Raw genomic sequence first — 22,526 nt, 5'->3', positions numbered from 1 at the left:
TGTTTATTCTGATGAAGTAAGCCACATCTGACAAATGTCCATTGTTTTGAACAGTTGCCTGCTGTTGTTTATGAGCTTCTTGGTCCATTGCACATGCAAACTAGCTTACACACAAACACATACATCTCCATCCACTGTGTTTACCAAGCATTAGTTTATAAGGCATTACCAATTACATCAAGCAGAAATTTTGGGTCTCAGCAAGTTGATGATTTTTCTCTAAAATTTTTATTTTTAAGTAAAACAAATTATTTAATTTAAAATCTCATTTTTTTCTTTCTTTTAAAGATTGAAGTCCTTACAGATTTAGGATTTTTTTCTGAAGCCTTTTATGAGATATCCCAGATTTTTTATGGAAAAAACATGCCTTCCTCAATACCCGCTGGCTGTAAGGCTACTGGAAAAGTGAAGGTAAATCTGCTGATTTGATTCAAAGTCATTTCTTTACCTTTTGAAGGCTACATTCCTCAAATTTGGGGAATGCTTCCACAAAAATGTATTTAAAAGTCTCTAGTACTGCAAGCCTCTTTGTTAAGCCTGCTTATAGCTAACAGCAGGCTTTTACAAGGTTTCATTCTTCTAGAAGGGAAGGATGTCATGTGGGGGAGTATGGCATTGGAGTCAATTTTTACAGTGGAATTCTGTCTTTGTGTTACAGATGGTCTCAGTGGACGCATCTTAGTCTTTTTGGCATCTAATTTTACAATTTCTGGCTAATGTTTTTAGTCAAAACAGTCTCTTCTCATGTTTTAGTTGGATATTTTGATTTATATTCTTTATACCAAAGTGTTAAACATGTATTGTTCAAATTGTATTTGTAAATTAGATAATTGAAACATTCTTGAAAATGAATACTGGTGCTTCTATTTAAATCAGAGTGAGTTCTTATTTTCCTGTTTGGGGTTTCATGGGAATCGCTGAGTGATCTTGCAGGTGCTTGGACCCTTGTGATCCAGCAGTAAAGGAGGTAATAAGTCAGTTTCCTGGGGAAGACAGTATGCATGAGGAGTGAGACCGACAAACACAGTACATACTGGTGGGATTCAAATTTAGAAGACCTGGGATCCCTGGGTGGCGCAGCGGTTTAGCGCCTGCCTTTGGCCTAGGGCGTGATCCTGGAGACCCGGGATCGAATCCCATGTCGGGCTCCCGGTGCATGGAGCCTGCTTCTCCCTCTTCCTGTGTCTCTGCCTCTCTCTCTCTCTCTCTGTGTGACTATCATAAATAAATAAAAATTAAAAAAAAAACAAATTTAGAAGACCTAGAAGAAGCTGGGGAATAGGCTCTCAGTCTTGAAAATTACTTGTATAAGCTGACATTAAATATGCATACAATGCATTCATTACTTCAGTATATTCCCCTAAAATGTCACTCCTTTCTCAGCATGACTGCTACAGCATTATAACTGTTATACTTGGGTAAGCATGAGATTATCTACAGATAAGCCTAAGAGGGACGTCTGTATGTGTATATATATACATCTCTGTCTCTTTCTATATCAATCTATCTAGACACAGAGGAGTCACTTAGTTTTTTGCTCATTTTCTTGGCATGAGCTAGCTAACTCATCTTCTTACCTGGATTTATGTAACTAAATTTATATTTTAATCATTTAAATATTTTATTGAGTGCTTACTGAATACAGGCACTATTTTAGCTATGGGGATACACCAGTAAAAAGATAAGTGGAGTTATTGACTTTTTGGAAGCATGTTACTATTGGACAGTCCAGTGAAGAAGACAAATAAACATATTAAGCAGATAAATAAATATATGTCAGGTGATGATGTACCTTGAGGGACAGTCAAGCTGAGCTGAGGGGACAGAGAGTGATCAGGGCAGTAGATGGCTATTTTATTAAAAATGGTTTGGGAAGTCTCTCTAATAACAGAGTTTTGAGGGTGAAAGATTTGAGGGAACAACCATACAACTAGGAGGAAGTGCAAGGGCAAAGGTCCTGAGGGGGATGCGTGACAAAAGTGGTTGAGGAAAACCAAAGTGGCCAAGTGAGACTGATAAAGTAGGAGGAGCAGATGTTAGGGATTCAAGAGCTGCAGTCACATAGGACCTCATAAGGCTTGGTGAGGAACCGGTGTTTACTGTAGATTAGATGGGAAACCTTATGGAGTTTTGAGCACAGTAGTGACAGGGTAGGAATTACTTTTCAAAGGACCACTTTGCTTGCTGTTTGGAGAATAGAACATAGGAATAAATAGGGAAATTAGTTGAAGATCTTTACAAATAGAGTGAGTGAGTCATGACCATGGTTGGGGTAATAGTGGTTAGGGTAATAATAGGGAAGGAGTGAAAAGAGGTCTCACTGGTGGAGATCCAAGTAAATTTCAGAGCATTAGCATAGAGGTTTAAAATCATGGGACTGGATGGAATCAGCTGAAGTAGAGAGAGAAAAATAGAAGTCAAGAGGACTGAACTTAGGGTCATCCACATTTAGAGTCCAGGAAGATAAGAAGAAAAGATAATCCAGTTGGGTAGAAAGAGAAACAAGATAGAGTTGTCTTTTTGTTTTTGTTTTTGTTTTTGTTTTTTTACAAGAGAGTTTTTAATATTCATTACTTTCACTAAAGCAAAGAGTCTGAAACTAATTTTTCCAAACTTCATTTTTATTAACTAGTTTTCATAAGAGCAAAGTGTGGGTGAGTTGTCTTTCAGTGGATTGTGACTCTAAATTTTGTATTCTCAAAGTTAATATGAAGCTTTTCAACTTCAATTGGGAATTTAAAAAGTGTAATTAAAAGAGGAAATGCATTCAGGGTTCATAATTAAAATAGGTGCTAATGTTATTAGGCTGCAGGCTAGTTATTTAAAGAAAGGATTAATTAATTAGATTTTAGTTGTAAAACAAGTAACTGAAAAAGTCTTACAGATTACTATTGGACTTTCCATAGGCTTTTTAAGAAACTCTGTCTTTTGATGTGATACTCATACTGGATTTCTGCTCTTATCACTAAATATAGAGTCCCATCATCAACTCTCCCAATTATATCACCCCAGGTCTTCCTCTGGATTCAGTTATTTACTTTTTAGTAAATATTTAGTAAATATTATTTTTAGTGGATTAGAGAAGACAAAGAATATCTTCAAAAAGGGAAAAAATTAACACTTATAAATACTGTATTCTAGTAAGATCTGTATGTGATATCTTGGTTTAGGGGTCTTCCAAATCCCTCAGATTCTAAGACAAGGAATTGGGAACAAGTAGTATATTTGGGAGGTGATTTCAAGGAGAGTGGCAAGTCAATGGGAGTCAAATAGGGAAGGAAGAGAACCATCACAGAGAAAATTAGCGAGGTTCCCTACATGGGCAAGACCAGAAGAACAACCTTGTGCTTATTGGAATGGATTGTTCCTTGTAATTCTAGCCTTTCCTGAATACTCCTGTGGCCACAGAAGGCCCGCAAGCAAAGACATACAGGTACTTGAAGTAGGATACCGTCCTTATGTGAATAACTACCCACAGAAGCTGCTGGTAACTTCTAGGTGACTGAGGAGATGTGGGTGGGGTATCAGTATTGACATCTTCAATAAAGGGCCTTCTGTACCTAAAGGAATGCACCCTACATGATGGTACAACCATCTCCTCTGGCAAATAAATGGAATGTTTCCAAATACAACATTGTATTTAGAGCCAAACCTATAACAGGTCGATTCACCACAAAGGAAAAGAACCACAAAAAGAGTTATTATGAAGAGTAAAATGATTTAACATCAAACTGGCAAAGATTCTTCTAAATAGCCTCAAACTGGCAAAGATTCTTCTAAATGCTAATACTCAGTGCTAATACTCTTATGAACCAGTAATTCTCCTTGTAGGAATCTATCCAAAGGGGATATTCGGAAATAAACAAAATAGCCACCCCTGTTATTTAAACTATGGCTGAATGATGGGATGGAAATGGGAATTAGTCCCCCTCCATGTGTAACAAAAGGAAAGAAGTTATTATGGTGTGTTCATAGGATAGAGTATCACCTAGCTATAAACCTGAGGCTTACGAATGACTTAATGGCATGGAAAAATAATTCTGATATAACATTTCATGAAAAGGAATACAAACACACATATGTAAAATTTTAAAATACATCAAAATATTAATATTGACAACCTAAAGAAGTTGATTTATGTGTAATTCTTGTCTTTTCTGACTAAAGCATGTATACTTTTACAATAAAAATTGTATACTTTTAGAACACACTAGTGGTTTCATATAAACAATATTTTTGTTTCTGAAGTTAATGTTTTGTATATTGGCAGATATTTCAATCATTTGACTCAGGAAAACCTCTTACCAGTAAAGAAAATATTCAGGTAAGGGTAATAATATTTTATAAATGTTGGATATTTAGCAAGGCTAATTTTGAGTCATTTTAATCTATTTGGTAGGAGTAACTCTTGTTTTTGAAAATCTGCTACATAATACTCTTCTATTCCTAATAATGGGGTTTTATCTCCAAAGGCTGAGGGTCAGGGTAGGATTGGACCCAAACTGATCTGGTTTTCAAATTGAGCAAATATCAATTATTACTTATAAATGTTTCAATTATGAATGTGTATTCATTTTGTGTATGGACATGTTAAGTATCTAATTTTAATATTTATCTTGATTATCTAGACAAGAATGGCTGACTTTGATAAGAAAAGGATTTTGTGTATTTTGCTATTAGTCCACTTGTTTAATACTGCTTTTACTGACATCCTTTCCCCAGTCTAAGACTGCCTCTCAGCCAATTGTTTTCTCTCATTTATTAAAAATAAAAAAAATTTATAAAGTTAAAAAATTTTGGAGGCACTTGGGTGGATCAATTAGTTAAGCATCTGCCTTTGGCTCAGGTCAAGATCTCAGGGTCCAGGGATTGAGCCCTACGTAGGGGCTCCCTGTTCAGTGGGGAGTCTGCTTCTCCCTCTGCCCCTCCCTACCACTTGTGCTCTCTCACACACTCTCTCTCTCAAATAAAGTCTTTAAAAATAAAAAAAATTAAAATGTTTTTTTATTGAGACACAATAAATTGAGACATAACATTGTATAAATTTAAGGTGTTTAATTGATTTGATACATCTTTTATACTGCACTATGATTACCACTGTAGTGCTAGCTAATGGAAGGTTTTCATATGACATTTTCATAAAAAAGTCTTCTAACATCCCAGTGTTCTTTACAAAGAGAGGACTAGACTGCGCATCTCAATACGTTTGTTTTTGTCAGTAATTGAATGATTGGGATTTAAACTTTAGATAACCTAGTAGCATTTAAATATCTTTTTGGTTTGTTTCACATTTTTATATAAATTCTAGTTAGTTAATATGTAGTGTAATATTAGTTTCAGGAGTAGAATTTAGTGATTCATCAGTTATATACAGCACCCAGTGCTCATCACAACAAATGCCCTCCCTCATACCTGTCACTCATTTAGCCCATTCCCCCTTGCACCTCCTCTCCAGCAACCTTCAGTTCTCTAGAGTTAAGAGTCTGTTTTATGGTTTGCCTTCCACCCCCAAGTTCATCTGTTTTGTTTCTTGAATCCTACATATGAGTGAAATCATACAGTATTTGTCTTTCTCTGACTGACTTATTTTGCTTAGCATAATATGCTCTAGCTCCATCCACATTGCATAACATTTAAATATCTTAAAATCATTTTTTAAAACCTAAGGAGTGTCGTCAGTCTGTCCATTAGAAAGCATTAGAGCAGAAGAGTGGTCGTGCAGTCTTGTTAAGAGGTTACAGCCAGGTAAGTTGTCCACACAACCAGCTGTTTATCAATGTAGAGAGACAGGTGCATATAGTTTTATTTTTTTAAATGCTGGGAAACAGCATTCTGTTTCATTAAGTAAGCTATTTTTATTAAATAATTTTGAGAAACATTTCTCAATATTGCTTTAGTTTTATCTTCCATAATTTTGATAGGCATTATGTCTACCTTTTATTAAATGTAATCTTACTACTTTTCCATTATTGTTCATGCTATTCCACAAACTTCACTTTTAATTATGCTTCAGATGATTCATTGTTTGGCCTTAAGATTTGTTTTGATTTATAAGCAAGTTGCCTGAAATGAAAGAATCGGTATTAGGGAGATACACATACATATTCATTTTTTAAAAATTTTTATTTATTTACGATAGTCACACACACACACAGAGAGAGAGAGAGAGAGAGAGAGAGAGAGAGAGAGAGAAAGAGGCAGAGACACAGGCAAAGGGAGAAGCAGGCTCCATGCACTGGGAGCCCGAAGTGGGACTCGATCCCGGGTCTCCAGGATCGTGCCCTGAACCAAAGGCAGGCGCCAAACCGCTGCGCCACCCAGGGATCCCCATATTTATATTTTGTTTCAGTGTTCTAAGACCTTTGGATGTTTAAGAATATTTTTTTTTCCGTCATAAATTCCAAGGCATCCTAAAAACACTTTTTAAAGGAGTGTTTTTGGGTGTAAAAGGAATGTCGGTCTGATCATTTCTTTTTAAACAAAAAGAGACTGACAGTATAATGGAAAACCGATTTCTATTAGCTAATTAATTAAAACAGAACTGTTGGTCTCCTTAAGACTCTTCAGATTACACTTTTATATTTTCTGTATAGAAGGAGAGAAAGGAGTGTTAAATAGCATTACTAATTAATCTTTTTTGATCCTCGAGTGTTTGTATGAAATTGTCAAGGCTCATTAAGACACCGTTTTCTATGGAGAAAAAGAGAAGAGAAACCTTCTCCCCTCCCCTTACACCACCAACCAATCTGAAGTTTCCTCCCTGGATGTAGAATGTCAACCGTTTTCCTAGTATGTAGTTTGTTGCCTGCTCAGGCTCAGTGCTGCTCCATGTCTGGTTCTTCTGCATGTGGAAGAGTCAAGAGAATGAACAACAGCAATAGACCTCTCCACTGCCAGTGTTGCCTCAAACTCCCCCAAACAATGAAACTTTTCTTTTTTAATTCACATAGGGCAAAATTTCCCTCTCTTCTAGAATAGATAGCCCCTGCAGCCGAAAATATTAATGAACAGATATTGTTAATTCAACAAATATTTAATAAGAGCCTAGTGTATGCAAGGCACTCTTCTGGTGTTGTTAAAGAGATACATCAGTCAGTCAGCAACAGACAAACTCCAAGCCCTCAGGGCGCTTACATTTTAGTGGGAAAAACTAATAATAAGCATGATATATAAGTAAACATTATAATTAAGTAAATTATATAATAAGTTGAAAAGTGAACCACACTAAGGGAGAAAATAAACCCAGCAGCACATAAAGGGGATTGGGAGGAGCATGGGGCTAGGTTGGAGTTTGTAATTTTAAATGGGGTAATCAGGCTAGTCTTCACTGACATGACATCTGTGAACAGGTAAAGGTCCAAGTTTAGGAAATCTGGAAAAGAACCATCTAGGAAGATGGTGCAGTGAGTGCAAAGGCCTTGAGACAGAATTGCCTAGCTTGGTGAGGGCATCTCAGCATGGTGAAGAGCTGTGTGAGGGATGCGAGAGTAGGAGGAGCCGGGGTTGGAAAGATAACAGGGTCAGTTTGAGAAGAGCCTTGTAGGGTCTTATTGTAACTTAGGTTTTTCCTCTGAACAAAGTGGGAAGCAAGTGGAAGGTTTAGAGCAGAGGTGTGGTCTGATCTACCCATTTAAAGGGATAATTCTAGTTGATCTAGTGTGCCCTTGTGCTAGGTACTGTTCTAGTGCTCTCAATCAAACATATCAATCAACAATGGAGATAAATACCCAGTCCTTGTAAAGCTGTGTGTGTGTGGGGGGGGGGTTTGGGGAGACTAGGAATACGGTTTTGGATGTAATGAGTGTGTGTGTGTGTGTGTGTGTGTGTGTGGTTTTGGGGAGACTAGGAATATGGTTTTGGATGTATTGAGTTTGAGATCTCTCTTAGATATCCAAGTGGACTATTTGAGCCAGAAGTCAATTTGACTTCAGAAGAGAGATTGGAGCTGGAAAGAAAAACTCAGGATTTCATCAGCATTTAGATGAAATTAAAACCATGAGTCTGCTGAAGATCATCTAAGGGCAGAGGGGAGCGAGATCACCTAAGGAGAGGTAGTAAGGAAAGGAACAAAGACCAAGTCTTGGAACGCTCAGATATTAAAAATACAGGAGAAGAGGAGGAAGCAACAAAGACTGAAAAGGAATGACTGACAAGATAGGAAAGAAACCAAGAGAATGTGGTGACTTGAAAGCTGAAAGAAACATTTCAAAAGAGGAATTGATTAATGGTGCCATATTTTGCAGATGAATTAAGCACCATAACTCACTGAGTCTTACACATGCATCTTTTTTTCACATTTAATAGCTTTGAAATTAGAGTGCATTTTATAGTTGAAGACATGTGATAGTTTAATTGACATATGAGATGATGATGTCTTAGATTAAAAGTAACATGGCATTTAAGAACTAAGAATTGAACACTGGTTAAGGCCAGTATAGGCCATTGATGACCTTGACCAGAGGGTTTCAGTGTAGGAAAAGAATGGGTTTAAAAGCAAACGAAAGGAGAAAATGGGAATATTGGCAACTCTGTAGATCATTGCTATGAAGGGAAGTAAGAATTTGGGTAGTAGCTGGAGAAGGGAGTCAGGGTAGAGATGGTTTTTGTTTTTTAAGGTAGAAGAGAACAGCATGGCTATGTGCTGATGAGAATGTCTGCAGCAAGGAGATGATGCCTGAGTAGACCAGTGGGGACAGGATCAGTGGCCTAAGTGGCAGGAAGGGAGGCAGAGTGGTGGGAATGATGCTTGGTTAGGTAGGAGAGATGAAGCTATAGGGTCTATGGACACTACTCTGACCACTTTAATTTTCTCCTCTAAGTAGAAGAAGCAAGGTCATTAGCTGGGAGGAGCACCAGGAAGAAAGGGCGAGGATTTAGAGAGCAGGAGAGTGAATGGACTGAGATGTAAGATGATGGATGACCAGGTAGTGCAAAGGTTTGGTCAGGATCTTGAAATGGGACACCTTAGTCGGACAGCATGCTCCTCAGCCATCTTCAGCTGCAGGGCACACACCTAGAGAAGGCCTGGTGTTGGTGTTGGATTTTACCAAGGAAGTGGATCTGCACAGGAGGGGATCAGGGAGTCCATAGGGTGTACACAAGGTGGAGTTCTGACGACTGAGCATGGACTTGAAGCTGGGTAGGGAGCATGCTCATCTACACAATCTTAACCCTGATGCAGTCTTAGTACCTTTAATTTACTCATGGCAAAGCAGAGCCAGCAGGCAGGCATGGCCGATGAGCTTTCGTGGGTTCTCTATTTTGGTAAGATGTCCCCTCCCTTGCTCTCAGAGTCAGGTTTACTCATTATGTGGCAGGTCTGGGCTCATGAGGCACAGGTCACAAACTGGTGGGGAGTGACAGGAGTACTTAGAACTGCTGCGGTAATTCTGACATTGCACATCTCTTGCAGCAGACCTGCCATTTATGGTACCTTGCGTCTATCCTGCATTTCTTCACCCAACACCAAATGAGGAATGCAAAGGAGGATGAAAACTAATATTATCCAGAAACAGTATTTCACGGATTTGCTTTGTTTTCTTCTTTTTTTTTTTTAGGCACTTGATGAATTAATAAGTAAAGGATTGCCTCTAATTCTGGTTACAGTTGGCCAACAACATCTCTTAAGTAAGTTTTCTTACGTTAAAGCCTACTTTTTAGTAAGTGTGGCTGCAACAATAAATTGTGTCCCAGAAAATTCAGTGAAAACAATCTACCATGGACTTACTTCTGAGAGGAGTAAAGCAAACCTTCCAAACTTGAAAGGTAATTTTTTGTTTTATTTTTTACTTGTTTTTCTTTCTCCTCTTTCTCCAACTATTCTCACTCCACTCCCAATAATCCATATGAATAGTCTAGTATATATTCTTCCATATTTGGATGTTGCCCTAAGAATAGTATTGGCTGTTGCCCTAAGAATAATTGTTTTTCACCATTCTGTATGGTGTTAACTGTGGGTTTTAAAAAAATAATTACTCTTTATCAGGTAGGGAAATTTCTTTTTTATTCCTGGTTTGTCAAATGATTTTATTATAAAAGGGAGCTGGATTTTGTTAAGTACTTTTCCTGCATCTATTAAGATGATTCTATGGGGTTTTTGTGTGTGTGTGTGTGTGTTTTGTTTTGTTTTTATTCTGTTATGGTGTAGTAAAGTAATTGATTTTTGAGTGTTTAAACTAACTTTGCATTCTTAGGCTAATTATACCATTTAGTCATAGTGTATTCTTTCTATACATTGCTGAGTTCTGTTTGCTAGTATTTTGCTGAAGATTTTTACATCCCTATTCATGATAGATATTGGTCTGTAGTTTTCATTTCTTGTGGTATCTTTGTCCAGTTTGGATATCAGAGTAATATTGACTCTGTTTTAAAATGTAATTGTTATTATTATTCAGGTATGATGAGGCCAACAAATGAGGAGATGGCCACTAAAACAGTTTGCCATTTAACCCTCCAAGACGTGGGGCAGGAAACTGCCTGTGAGGGTCACACACAGAAGCACCAGGGTCACTCAGAGGCAGAAGGAGCAGGAGGAAAATGTGGATCCAAGTCTTCCTAGCTTCTCTCCTGTTCTGATACATATCCCAGGGTTCTTCCATTACCAATCTCCAGGCATTTATTTCTATCTTTTTCTATCTCTCCCTCACTTTCTCCTAACGGGAGAAAACCCAGCCCCGGATCTTTCTGCTGGGCCTTTCCCAGTTCTTAAGCCCTCTTTCATATACTCAGCTGACCTCTCACTCCAGATCCCCCTAATCTAGGAGAAGAGCCAGTAGGTAGGAATTAGAAGAAGAAGGGAAGGCAAGTGTGTTCAATTCTGCGTTGTTTTATATTTCCTCTGCCCCTCTGACAAACTTAGTCTCTTTAAGTAGGTATATTTTTTGTAGCACTTCTCAGTCATGTTTTTTTTCTCTCTCTCTCCTGTAGTCTAGAAGTCAGGTTTACTAAAGCAGGTAGAGTCTGTGATCCAAATTATCTCATTTCTCCCTGGCTCAGAATAAGAACAACTTTCAGGTTGTGGGTGGGAATTGTGGATTGTGCTATTCCAAATGGTCTCACTCTCTGCTCTTTGTATGAAGGGCTTATGCAAATCACTGGAACTGACATTTCCAAGGAGATCTTATAGAAATATAAATACCTGAAAGACTCAAAATACTTTGGGGAACTTAGAAGGTCCTGTGATCCCAGGGGAGGAACCACTGCTCTATATCAGTAGCCAATAATTTAAAGAACATCACCAAGCATCCTAAAGATCTTTTCAGAATTGTCTGACTTGTTGTAGAAATCATCCTCAGTCTTGAATATATCTAGGGACCATTTGAGAGAATAAAATGTTTCTAATTATCAATGTGGGTTTCTTAAAATGTGAAATTTATCGATTTCCCAACTAATGATGAGTTTTATGAACTAGAATTAATAGTTAAATTAACCACAGATCTCCTTGGTTCTTCCAAAATTTTGTGTCTTATAGAGCTGTGTTTAAAGGATGATGGAAGCTCAGGTGGTCAGTTTGTAAAAATGAAAGATGACTTCACTTTTAGCACACTGAAGGTAAGTTTGGAAATTTTTTCACATCATACTAAATTAGTTATCAAAATCTCCACTATTAGGCCCTGGACAGGCTCACTTTGAGGTCTGTATTTGCTCTTGGGAGACCAAGTGGCTTTTCTTGAGTAAACCTGGATTGAGGCCAGAGGTGGCATCAACTCCTTACGAGAAAATTAGATGCCCAGAGGTTGTCAGACTTTGACTTTACAACCTGATTAAGGCACTGTGGAAAATATGATTCATTATTTGATGGGATTTGAGTATTCCACGCCCTGTTTCTCATTTCCTAATAATAATAGTGATGACAACAGCAACACAAACAGCTACCATTTATTCAGTGCTTACTACATGACAGGCACTTTGCATGATTAATTTTTACAACTCTGTGATGTAGGTATTAATCATTTTTGAACTATTATGTGCTTGAGCTGTGAGAAAATAGATGCTTAGGAAAAAATTCACTAATGCCATGCAACTAATAAAATATGGATGGTGTTCTTAACCATTATGCTAAGCTGCCCTAGTACTTATATAATATCTACTGCTCTGTACAAACAAGTTTTTAGATACATGTTTCTTGAATGATTGGCTGGTCCCTTTCTCCTCTGCCATGCTAAGTTGCTAATTATAAACCTCATTATCTTCACATTACCAGTTAGGTGACCATAGTTTACCTGGAAATACAGTCAATCCTCATTCACAGATTCAGTATTTGCTAATTTGCTTATCTGCTAAAATTTACTTGCAACTCCAAAATTGATACTCATTTATGGTCATTTGTGAACATCACAGAGCACAGAAAAATTTGAGTTACCTAACACACTCAATTCCCAGCTGAATTGGAGAAGGCAATGCTCTTTTGCTCTTTTTGTTTCTACCCTCATACTGTAAACAAGTGTTCTTTCCATGGTCTATTTATTGCCATCTTTTTTTTTCATTTTTGTGCTTTGTTGGTGATTTCATTATTTGAAATGGCCCCAAAGTGTAGTACTGAAATGCTGTTTAGTATTCCTAAGTATAAAAAGGCTGTGATGTGCTTTATGGAAAAAATAAATGTGGGGCAGCCTGGGTGGCTCAGTGGTGTAGCACCGCCTTCAGCCCAGTGTGTGATCCTGGATACCCGGGATCGAGTCCCACCTTGGGCTCCCTGCATGGAGCCTGCTTCTCCCTCTCCCTGTGTCTCTGCCTCTCTCTGTCTCTATGTCTCTCATGAATGAAGAAATAAAATTACAAATAAATAAATGTGTTAGGTAAGCTTCAGTCAGGCATGAGTTTTTGAACTATTAGGTGTGAGTTCAAGGTTAGTGAATTTACAGCATATATTAAATAATGTGTCCTTAAATATAAACACACACTACACAAAATTATGTATGGGTTATTGGCAAAAATGTCATGACTAGGGGCGCTCAGGAACCTACCCCTGTATTTCCTCTGGGAACAATGCTTCAGTATTTGCTAATTCAGTATTTGTGGCTACGTTATAGAAGAGTTTAAAAACTGTGACTAATGAGCATTGGCTGTGCATACAATAAAGGGTAGCTGTCATCCATGCTTATTCTTGCCACTTATCTCCTTTTAATTTCCTGTTACCTTTTGCCTGTTTGCTGAGTACTCTTCTCTGATGATTATGTTCAAGTTTCCTATCTGGTCTTCCATTCATTATTACTTTCCTCAGTACATGAAAAACACCTGATGAATAAGGATGAGATATTACTTGTATTGTTTTTGGACTTGTGATTATATGGTGTTCTTTCCTTAGTCAATTTTACTGATAGAAGCTGAGGACAAGCTAAACTTCCTTGTGTCAGAGGTGGTGCATCCGGACCATAAGAACCTCTCTCAGTGTTCTGCTGGTGAGTTGGAGATTGTGGTGGAGGCCAAGCTTCAGCTGGCTGCAATTGCCCTGCAGAGACACCAGGCAGCGTACAGGTTAGTCTCTTTTCACATGGAAGAGAATTTCTTCCTCACCCTAATTGTCAAATATACCTAAATTTTATGTGAGTTGTATGAATTCCAATATTAATAGAGCTTATTTGTGTTTTATTTTTCAGAGGAGTTTTCATATACTATTACACTTAAAACTACAGTTCTAAACAAAACGATTGCTTTATTAAAGCATATAGCAAGGATTTTTTCTATACATACATTCTTTATATATATATATATAAAGAAAATTTTTCTATAAAAATATATATAAAGAAAAAATATATATAAAGAATGAAAAAATTAAAGAGCTTTACTTTTTAATTTATGTACTTATTTTTTATTTTTAAATTTTAACTCCAGTATAGTTAATATTTAAAACAAGCTCTATTATAAAAAAGTAACATTTTCTGAACTATGTTTTACGGAGCCATTTAAGAAACAGTTTTAGGTGGATGGTTATTTAAATGTTATGCATTTGTTAGTGTCAGATCTATCATTTGACTTGTTCATTGAGTCATTCATTTGCCCAACCAGTATCCATTAACTACTTCATTGTTAGGCTCTGATCTAGACACTGAGGATACAGAGATGAATAGAATATAGTTTCTGTGTCCAAATACTGAAAGATATTTAAACAATTAAGTGGGATAATAGAAACAATATAGAAAAATATAGGTTTTTTATAGAAAACCTATATTTTCCAGAACTTCTCATATCATTTGTGGTAAATACCTCTATCATGCAGCCCTCTCAATAATGATTCTTTGAATAATGCACAAATTTATTATTTTACTATTATTTCATTCATTCAAAAAGTAATTTTGAGGTACCTGCAATATGCTAGCCACTGTTTTAAAGTTCTTGAGATATATCAATATCCTAATACTGATATGTACTATATAGACAAAATATTTAACAATATTAAAAACAATCCTACTCTCATGGAGTTTATGAGATAATGAAGGCTGACATTAAACTATCAACAAGTAAGTAAATTATATAGTGTGGCCAAAACTGATACATGATATTGAGAAATCAGGAGTAGAGACAGGGTGAGGAGGAGGAGCTATCACTTTAAATTGTGCAGTTGTAGTAAAGAGTATGACTCCAATTTGATATTCAATGGCTGACAACTTTTAGGCTCCCCATTCCCTCTTCTGTTCCACATCTGGGCAGGCAGATAAGAAAGCCCAGCTGCTTTCTTTGGGAGAAAAAGGTGAAGCCCACCTGTAGCTTTTGCAAAGGGAAAATCAATGTGGCAGAAATCTTGCTTTGCTTTGATTAGAAACACACAGCCATCTCATCAGTGTGAGCCTTGACCAAAGGCTCCCCATGAATAACCACATCTAAATTTGATTTTATGCTACAGCAGTATAGATTTTTGGAAATTTATAATTTTTGTGGTTTTTAAACAGAGGTGAAAATCCATATAGTCCATTTTGTGTTTTTTTTTATTAATTTTTATTGGTGTTCAATTTACCAACATACAGAAAAACACCCAGTGCTCATCCCGTCAAGTGTCCGCCTCAGTGCCCGTCACCCATTCCCCTCCAACACCCGCCCTCCTCCCCTTCCACCACCCCTACTTCGTTTCCCAGAGTTAGGAGTCTTTATGTTCTGTCTCCCTTCCTGATATTTCCCAACATTTCTTTTCCCTTCCTTTATATTCCCTTTCACTATTATTTAAATTCCCCAAATGAATGAGAACATATAATGTTTGTCCTTCTCCGATTGACTTACTTCACTCAGCATAATACCCTCCAGTTCCATCCACATTGAAGCAAATGGTGGGTATTTGTCATTTCTAATTGCTGAGTAATATTCCATTGTATACATAAACCACATCTTCTTTATCCATTCATCTTTCGATGGACACCGAGGCTCCTTCCACAGTTTGGCTATTGTGGCCATTGCTGCTAGAAACATCGGGGTGCAGGTGTCCCGACGTTTCATTGCATCGGAATCTTTGGGGTAAATCCCCAACAGTGCAATTGCTGGGTGATAAGGCAGGTCTATTTTTAACTCTTTGAGGAACCTCCACACAGTTTTCCAGAGTGGCTGCACCAGTTCACATTCCCACCAACAGTGTAAGAGGGTTCCCTTTTCTCCGCATCCTCTCCAACATTTGTTGTTTCCTGCCTTGTTAATTTTCCCCATTCTCACGGGTATGAGGTGGTATCTCATTGTGGTTTTGATTTGTATTTCCCTGATGGCAAGGGATGCAGAGCATTTTCTCATGTGCATGTTGGCCATGACCATGTCTTCCTCTGTGAGATTTCTCTTCATGTCTTTTGCCCATTTCATGATTGGATTGTTTGTTTCTTTGGTGTTGAGTTTAATAAGTTCTTTATAGATTTTGGAAACTAGCCCTTTATCTGATATGTCATTTGCAAATATCTTCTCCCATTCTGTAGATTGTCTTTTAGTTTTGTTGACTGTATCCTTTGCTGTGCAAAAGCTTCTTATCTTGATGAAGTCCCAATAGTTCATTTTCATATAGTCCATTTTGGAGCAGTGACTCTCCAAATGTGGTCTGCAGATTTCTAGGGTTATCTCCAAGACCCTTTCAGAGGGACTGTAAGGTCAGAACTATTTTTATAACAAAACTAATATGTCATTCACCATCTTTGGTGTGTTGTTATTTGCACTGATGCTGCAAGAGCAACAGTAGTAAAACTTCTGGCATCTCACTGTGAATCACAGTGGCACCAAACCGTACTAGTGGTTATTGAGTTCTTTACTGCCTCACACTTGCAATAAAAAAAAAAAAAAAAAAAAAAAGCTGGGGGTGTCTGGATGACAGAGGCAGTTAAGCATCCAACTCTTGATCTCACTTCAGGTCTTGAGCTCAGGGTCATCAGTTCAAGCCCTGCACTGGGTATGGAGCCTACTTAAAAAAACAAAAGCCAATTTCACTTAAGAACACCTTTGATGAACCAGTAGAATCTGTTACATTTATAAATCCATATCCTTGGATATATCTTTAATATTCTGTGGAAATATTAAGTGTGAAATACACCTAAAGCATCTTTGCTGTGTATCAAAGTCTGGTGTTTGGTTGTCTTGGGGAGGAACACACACATGATTGAAATGCGAACTGATCAAGCAGTTTTTTTTCATGGAATACTGTTTTTATTTGAAAAAGTACTGAAAAACTGATTTTTCAGACTTGGGTATTTGACAGGCATTTTATTGAAAATGAACAAAATGAACATGCCACTTCTAAGAAAACAACAAATAGTATTTGTTGCTAAAGATAAAATTTGAACTTTTGTAGGGAAACGAGAATTTTGGAAAATTTTTATTTTGTCACCATGAGTGTGACAGTTTTCTAATGCTTATATCATTCTGATGATGTTGGTGGTAATTAATATTAACAAGCATCATTTTTTAAATTGTATAAAGAAATGTTTCAGCATTAAGGGGATTTGCATAACTCAGGGAATTAATATTTTCCAAATCACCAGTAGATAATGTTCCAAAATCCTGTTAGCAAAATAGACCAATAGGTAATAATGTAACAGAAAAGGAAATTTCATCAGTGTGTAGTATTAGCTTTCACATTGCAAGAAACTTTTAAGAAACTATCACTTGTCACTTTTTGGTATAGTATTAGGGAAAAATAGTCATAATTATTTTAAGAGGATATTAAAAATACTCCATCTCCAGCAGCTATCTCTGTGAGGCCTAGTCTTCTTCATATACTTCAGTCAAAACAATATGTCACAACAGACCGTAGAAGCAGATATGAAAGTCTTCTGTTAAGTAGATTTTCTCTTATTAAGCCAGACATTAAAGAGATTTGCAAAAAATGCAAAATAATGGCATTCTTCTCACTATTTTTTTTTTGTTTTAGGAAATACAGCTGTTTTCATAAAAATGCATTATTGATGTGAACATGTAATGGGTTTGTTGTTTTTATTCTAAAATCAATTAATAAATAGTAATGAAGTTAAAGTCCTAATATGATAAGTGTTAATGGAACTTTGAGGATTCTTAATTTTTTTAAGGGTATGCCTTAAATGTGAGTGCTGAGAGAAAAAAAAGGTTGGGACACACTGATTTAGAGTATTGTTACATTTGTAGCTATCTTTAAGAATACAGTGGAAGTTGATTGATGGTAAATAGGCTTAGCATCATAATGTAACATTTTCCCTTTTGAAGTTTGAGGAGAAGGAACTTTTACTATGTGATTTCTTAATAGAAAATATATGTATATATAGAAATACATTGTGTCCCTCTCTTTGTTTAAAATATATGGCTATATGATTTCCTGTAGAAGAATATGGAACTCTTTTCTCCATGCTATTTCAGAAAGCAACAGCAGCCCTAGAATATATTTCTTGTCTTTTACCTTCCTTCTTTCCCCAGCCCTCTACATGTCTTACACTCATGGAAAACATGAGTGATTTTTTTTTCTGAGAGGAAAAAGGAAACAAGAAACTAGAAATTAGAAAATTGCTTCAGAAAGGAGTGTCATCATAGAACTTTAACTTGAAAACCAGATAGACATATGCAAATAATGTGCAAGTGTATCAGAATCATTCCTATTTTAAATACATGAATCCGACCCTTGGGACAAAACCTGCAAAAACTTTGATGTTATTGCCTTTTTGCAGCAGAGTTGTCATTTAGGGACGCCTACTGTCAAGATGAATGAGTTTTTCTTATGTGAACTTTACCCCCCATGAGCTTCTGTTTGGGCGCGGCTGAGAGTTTTGGACAGTCCCTTTCCCAAATGATGGTTAGCTTGACATTTTATGATACTTCTAATAAAATTATGTGTCAAGGAAATTGAAAGGCACATTCCCTAGGGTGACAGGTAGAGTGAGCCGCATGGATTTTATGAGAACAAACTGACCATTTTTGTCATGAATGTTAATAAGAAATAAATGGGATCAAAGTTATTCAAACTGTATTTCTCCTTATTTTAGGGCTGCCTCTCTCAGAGTCCTATCTCTCTTTTTTTTTGTTGTTATTAAGTTCCTTTCTGTTCTCCTTTATATTTAATTTATTGTCTAAATGGGATAACATTTGAGCCTTTTAATTTTGTGTCGGAATGAAACTTCCTTCCTTGGGGATTTTAGAGTGTTTAGACTGAGTAATCCTCCTGCACTTTCTGTCTCTGTGATGAAGTGCAGAAACTAGAATTTTCCATTGTGCACCTACGCAGTACCGGGTGGATTAGGACATACTAGCATGTTTATATTTTATTCATTAAGTTTTTGGGTTAGCAAGATTCTAAACCTCAGACCTCATTTCTCTTGCAGTCAGAATTTAGCCTTCAGAATCAGGAGGATGGGGTGGGTACCACTTCCTTCTTCCCAGGCCCTCCCGGAGCCATCCTCTGCTAGCCTCTGAAGCTGCGCAGGAAATAAGGGGCCTTTAGAAACGGGTGTGTACCCTGGAGTGGGGAAGGGTGTTGGGGGGAGGAAGTTGCATTCCCATATACATACTCAATCTGCATTACAATTTTTGTTGTTTTCTTGCTTGTTTGTTTTTTAGTTTTATTTTAATAAAAACCCATAAGATCATACAACACAAATCATACCTTAGAAATTATTCTACCAGTATCTAAACCATTTTAATGACTCAGCAATATCTTGGGAATTTAAAATTCAATAATAAGCAGGAAGCTTTCTATTCTGGTTACTAATTTGGAAAAAAAAAAAATCAGTTTAGCTCCTCCCATATACCCTGGCCTACTCAATACATGAGATAAGAGCAGCTAGCGTGCACCAAGCGTCATCTATCTGCTAAGCACTCCTACGTGCTAAGTCACACCCCACTCTTACCAGAATGTCAACTCCATGAGGACAGCGACTGTATCCACAGCCTCTAGATTTGTTCCTTGCCCGTAGAAGGTACTCAGTATGTATTTTTGAGCAAGTGAAAGAATAAATTCATTTTATCCTTAGAATGATTCAATTTCATGAAGTCTGCAAAGTAGAATGCAAGGCAGAGAGGACCTTTATGTTGATAAAAGGTGTGGTCAAGAAAGACTGTATAGTGGTCACAAACACAGCACCGAGGAACACTGTACCAAAATAAACAAAACTGGATTTGTTAAAACTGCAGAAAAACGGAGGCTATGCCATAGGCAGCAGTTAAGTGGGTTAGATTAGGCCACTGAGTTCTAATCCTGCCTCTTCTTTCTAGCTGTGTCATCTTAGGCAAGTCACTTAACATTTCTATTTCCTAATCTATAAAATAATGACGATAATAGAATCTACTTGTAGGTTTGTGGTGGAGATTAAGTAAATTAAGTCCCACAAAGCAGATAACAGAGAACCTGACAGGTGGTAAACACTCAGTAAATACCAGTTAATTCTTCTTTTAAAGGATTGTGGAGGAAAAAAAAAAGAGAAAACCTCTGTGGACAGAGAATGTGTGTTAGCACCATGTTTCCAGCATTCATTCATTCATTCATTCATTCATGCATTCATTCAAGATTTCATTTAATTGAGAGAGAGAGTGAGAGACCATGAGCAGGGTGAGTGGCAGAAGGAGAGGGAGAGGCAGACTCCCAAATGAGCAGGGAGCCTGATGTGGGGCTCAATCCTGGGACTCTAGGATCATGATCTGACTCTGCAGAGAGCCTGACTTAGAACTCCATCCCAGGACCCTGGGATCATGACCCAAGCTGAAGGCCGATGCTTAACCTACTGAGCCACCCAGGTACCCCATGTTATCAGCTTGTAATACAACATGTAGACAAAAAAGAAGGGAATTTAAAAATATAATTTAAAAGTTGAGCATATGTACACAATCTGGGAGCCTACAAACAGACCATACCTTCTCACAAGCATCCATGGACATGTGTAAAGCTGATCATATACTAAGCCCAAAACCTCAGTAACTGACCCACGGGAAGTAATGTACTGCCCACAGTCCAGGGACATGGGAGGCCTCTGGAACATATGTGGAGGGAAGTGGTAGGATCTGATTTACCTCTTGAAGAGATTGCTGTGGCTGCTATGTGGAGAAAAAAAGAGCCAAGGCGAGAGGCCAGTCAAGAAACTCCCATTTATGCTGCCTGGAGATGATAGTGGCTTGGACGAAGGTGCTAGCACTGGAGGAGGTGAGGGGCTGCTGAATGGTACCATATTTTGAAGGTGAAGCTGACAGAACTTGTTGATTGATTGAACATAGAGTATGAGTAGCAATGGTGATTCTGGACTCTGCCTCTGGGATGGAAGACGAGGGAAGTGGAGTGGGTTTGGTGTAGGAGGCAAAAGCCGGGGGATCTGCTATTAATATATTTTAGTTTCCCACAGCTGCCATAACCAAGCACCAAAAACTGGGTGGCTTAAAGCAACAGAGTTTTATTGTCTTGTGGTTCTGGAGTCAATGCTCCAAAATCCAAGTGTCAACAGGGCCATGTTCTATCTGAAGGGCTCTAGAGGAGAAGCCTTTCTTGCTTCTTGTAGCTTCTGGCATTTGCCCATAATCCTTGGCATTCCTTGACTTGTAGAGGCACCATTCCAATCATGTGGCTGTCTTCTCCCTGTGTGTCCTCACGTCATCTTCCCTCTGTGTATATCTGTCTCTCTGTCCAAATATTTCATTTTTTTTCAAATATTTCATTTTTATAGGAACAGCAGTCCTATTAAATTACTGTCCACACTAATGACTTATTTAAACTTAATTACTTCAGATTACTACCATTCTGAGGTACTGAGGGTGAGGACATCAACATACTTTTTTTTTTTTTTAAGATTTAATTAATTTATTTATTCCAGAGAGAGCAGGAACAGGGGGTAGGCAAGGGTCAGAGGAGAAGAGAGAGAGAGAGATAATCTTAAGCAAACTCTGCGCTGAGTGGGGATCCTGAAGTGGGGCTCAATCTCATGTCCCTGGGTTCATGACCTGAGTTCAAATCAAGAGTTAGACATTTAACCAATTGTGCTACCCAGGCACCCCCACTTTTTTTTGAGAGGACACAATTCACCTGATAACACCTGTTCAAAGTGATTATTTATTAAGCTATTCAAGTGGGGACTTAGTTAGATGGGTGTATTGTCTATCTGGCTTTCATCCAGTCTTCCCATGTTATAAAATAATGCTACAAAATATCTTCAGGAAGATAGATTGTTCTGCATTTTGAATTTCATTTTGTAGTAGATATTCAAAAGAAGTTGTCTCTTGATATATATTATTAAGATATTTTGAAGAAGTGTGACAGCAGTTACAGATTTATCATTCTACAGAGTTGAGAAGCATATGAAGGTTTAAAGTGAGGACAAACTTATGTACAGACCAACAGTAAGTCAGGAGAATTCCTATATCCTCGCTTCTGTTTTCATAATTTTGTACATTTGCCTTCTGGTATTGCTAGACACCGATTAAGCAATAATTTAGCTTAAGAGTCTCCCAAGTGTATAGCTTTAAGTAACAAAATTCTATAACCTCAAAAACCACATTCTGATACATATGAAATGCATATGTGCTCATTTTATTAATGAGATTGTCAGGACTAATAAGATTTAAAATATATTTTCTATTTTAGTGCTGCAATAGTATTTTCTACACTTAGACTTCTCCAGGACTCAAAACTTTTTAAAAAGAAGGTAGTACAAGATGACACAGAGAATTCCGTCTCTCCAGGAGCTTCTGTATGTATAAATTTAATATTTATCTTTACAGTGTTTACTATGTAAAAACTATTGGCATGCTAGGAAATTGTCTATTTGGATAAAACAAGGGGGTAAAGTAGAAAAAACATTGAATTCAGAGTAAAAAGGTAAATGTTGAAGCCCCATTTATGCAAGTCCCTGAAACTTAAAAAAAATTTTAATTAAAAATTTTAATTTTTAATTTAAATCTCATTTGTGAACTGATAGAATTGAATGTAATAATCACGAAGGTCCCTCCAGATACATCATTCCAATATTCTAGATTTGATTTCTTTAGCAAGTAAAATTGTTTTGCTTTATTGTGTTCTTCATTTCACTTTTGAATTTATTCCTTCAGTAGCATCACCAGTATGACATTATTTCCTACCTTGGATTTCTCATAGTTAGATTCTTCCACATTTAAGCTCTGAAATCTGT

At 37.2% G+C, this 22,526-nt stretch overlaps 1 protein-coding gene across 11 annotated transcripts in view; it reads left to right on the top strand.

The window, feature by feature from the left end:
- CFAP54 (cilia and flagella associated protein 54) overlaps window positions 1–22,526 on the top strand; it is a 300,555-nt gene that overhangs the window by 180,113 nt on the left and 97,916 nt on the right. For 9 of the 11 annotated variants that reach the window (XR_005985335.1, XM_041739196.1, XM_041739195.1 and 6 more), the window contains 6 exons: window positions 289–411; window positions 4,271–4,324; window positions 9,558–9,765; window positions 11,471–11,550; window positions 13,307–13,476; window positions 21,983–22,088. Coding sequence is in view for 10 of the 11 variants with exons in the window: in XM_041739196.1 (XP_041595130.1) it covers window positions 289–411; window positions 4,271–4,324; window positions 9,558–9,765; window positions 11,471–11,550; window positions 13,307–13,476; window positions 21,983–22,088 (741 nt within the window). In the remaining variant the exon portion in view is untranslated. The remainder of the gene's footprint in view (window positions 1–288; window positions 412–4,270; window positions 4,325–9,557; window positions 9,766–11,470; window positions 11,551–13,306; window positions 13,477–21,982; window positions 22,089–22,526) is intronic. The other 2 variants (XM_041739193.1, XM_041739197.1) reach the window with 2 other exon arrangements.

This window comes from Vulpes lagopus, chromosome 23 (assembly GCF_018345385.1).
Source record: "Vulpes lagopus strain Blue_001 chromosome 23, ASM1834538v1, whole genome shotgun sequence".
Classification (NCBI taxonomy): Eukaryota; Metazoa; Chordata; class Mammalia; order Carnivora; family Canidae; genus Vulpes; species Vulpes lagopus.
The sequence above is the reverse complement of the archived record's forward strand: the minus strand, read 5'-3'. Positions and strand labels throughout refer to the sequence as shown.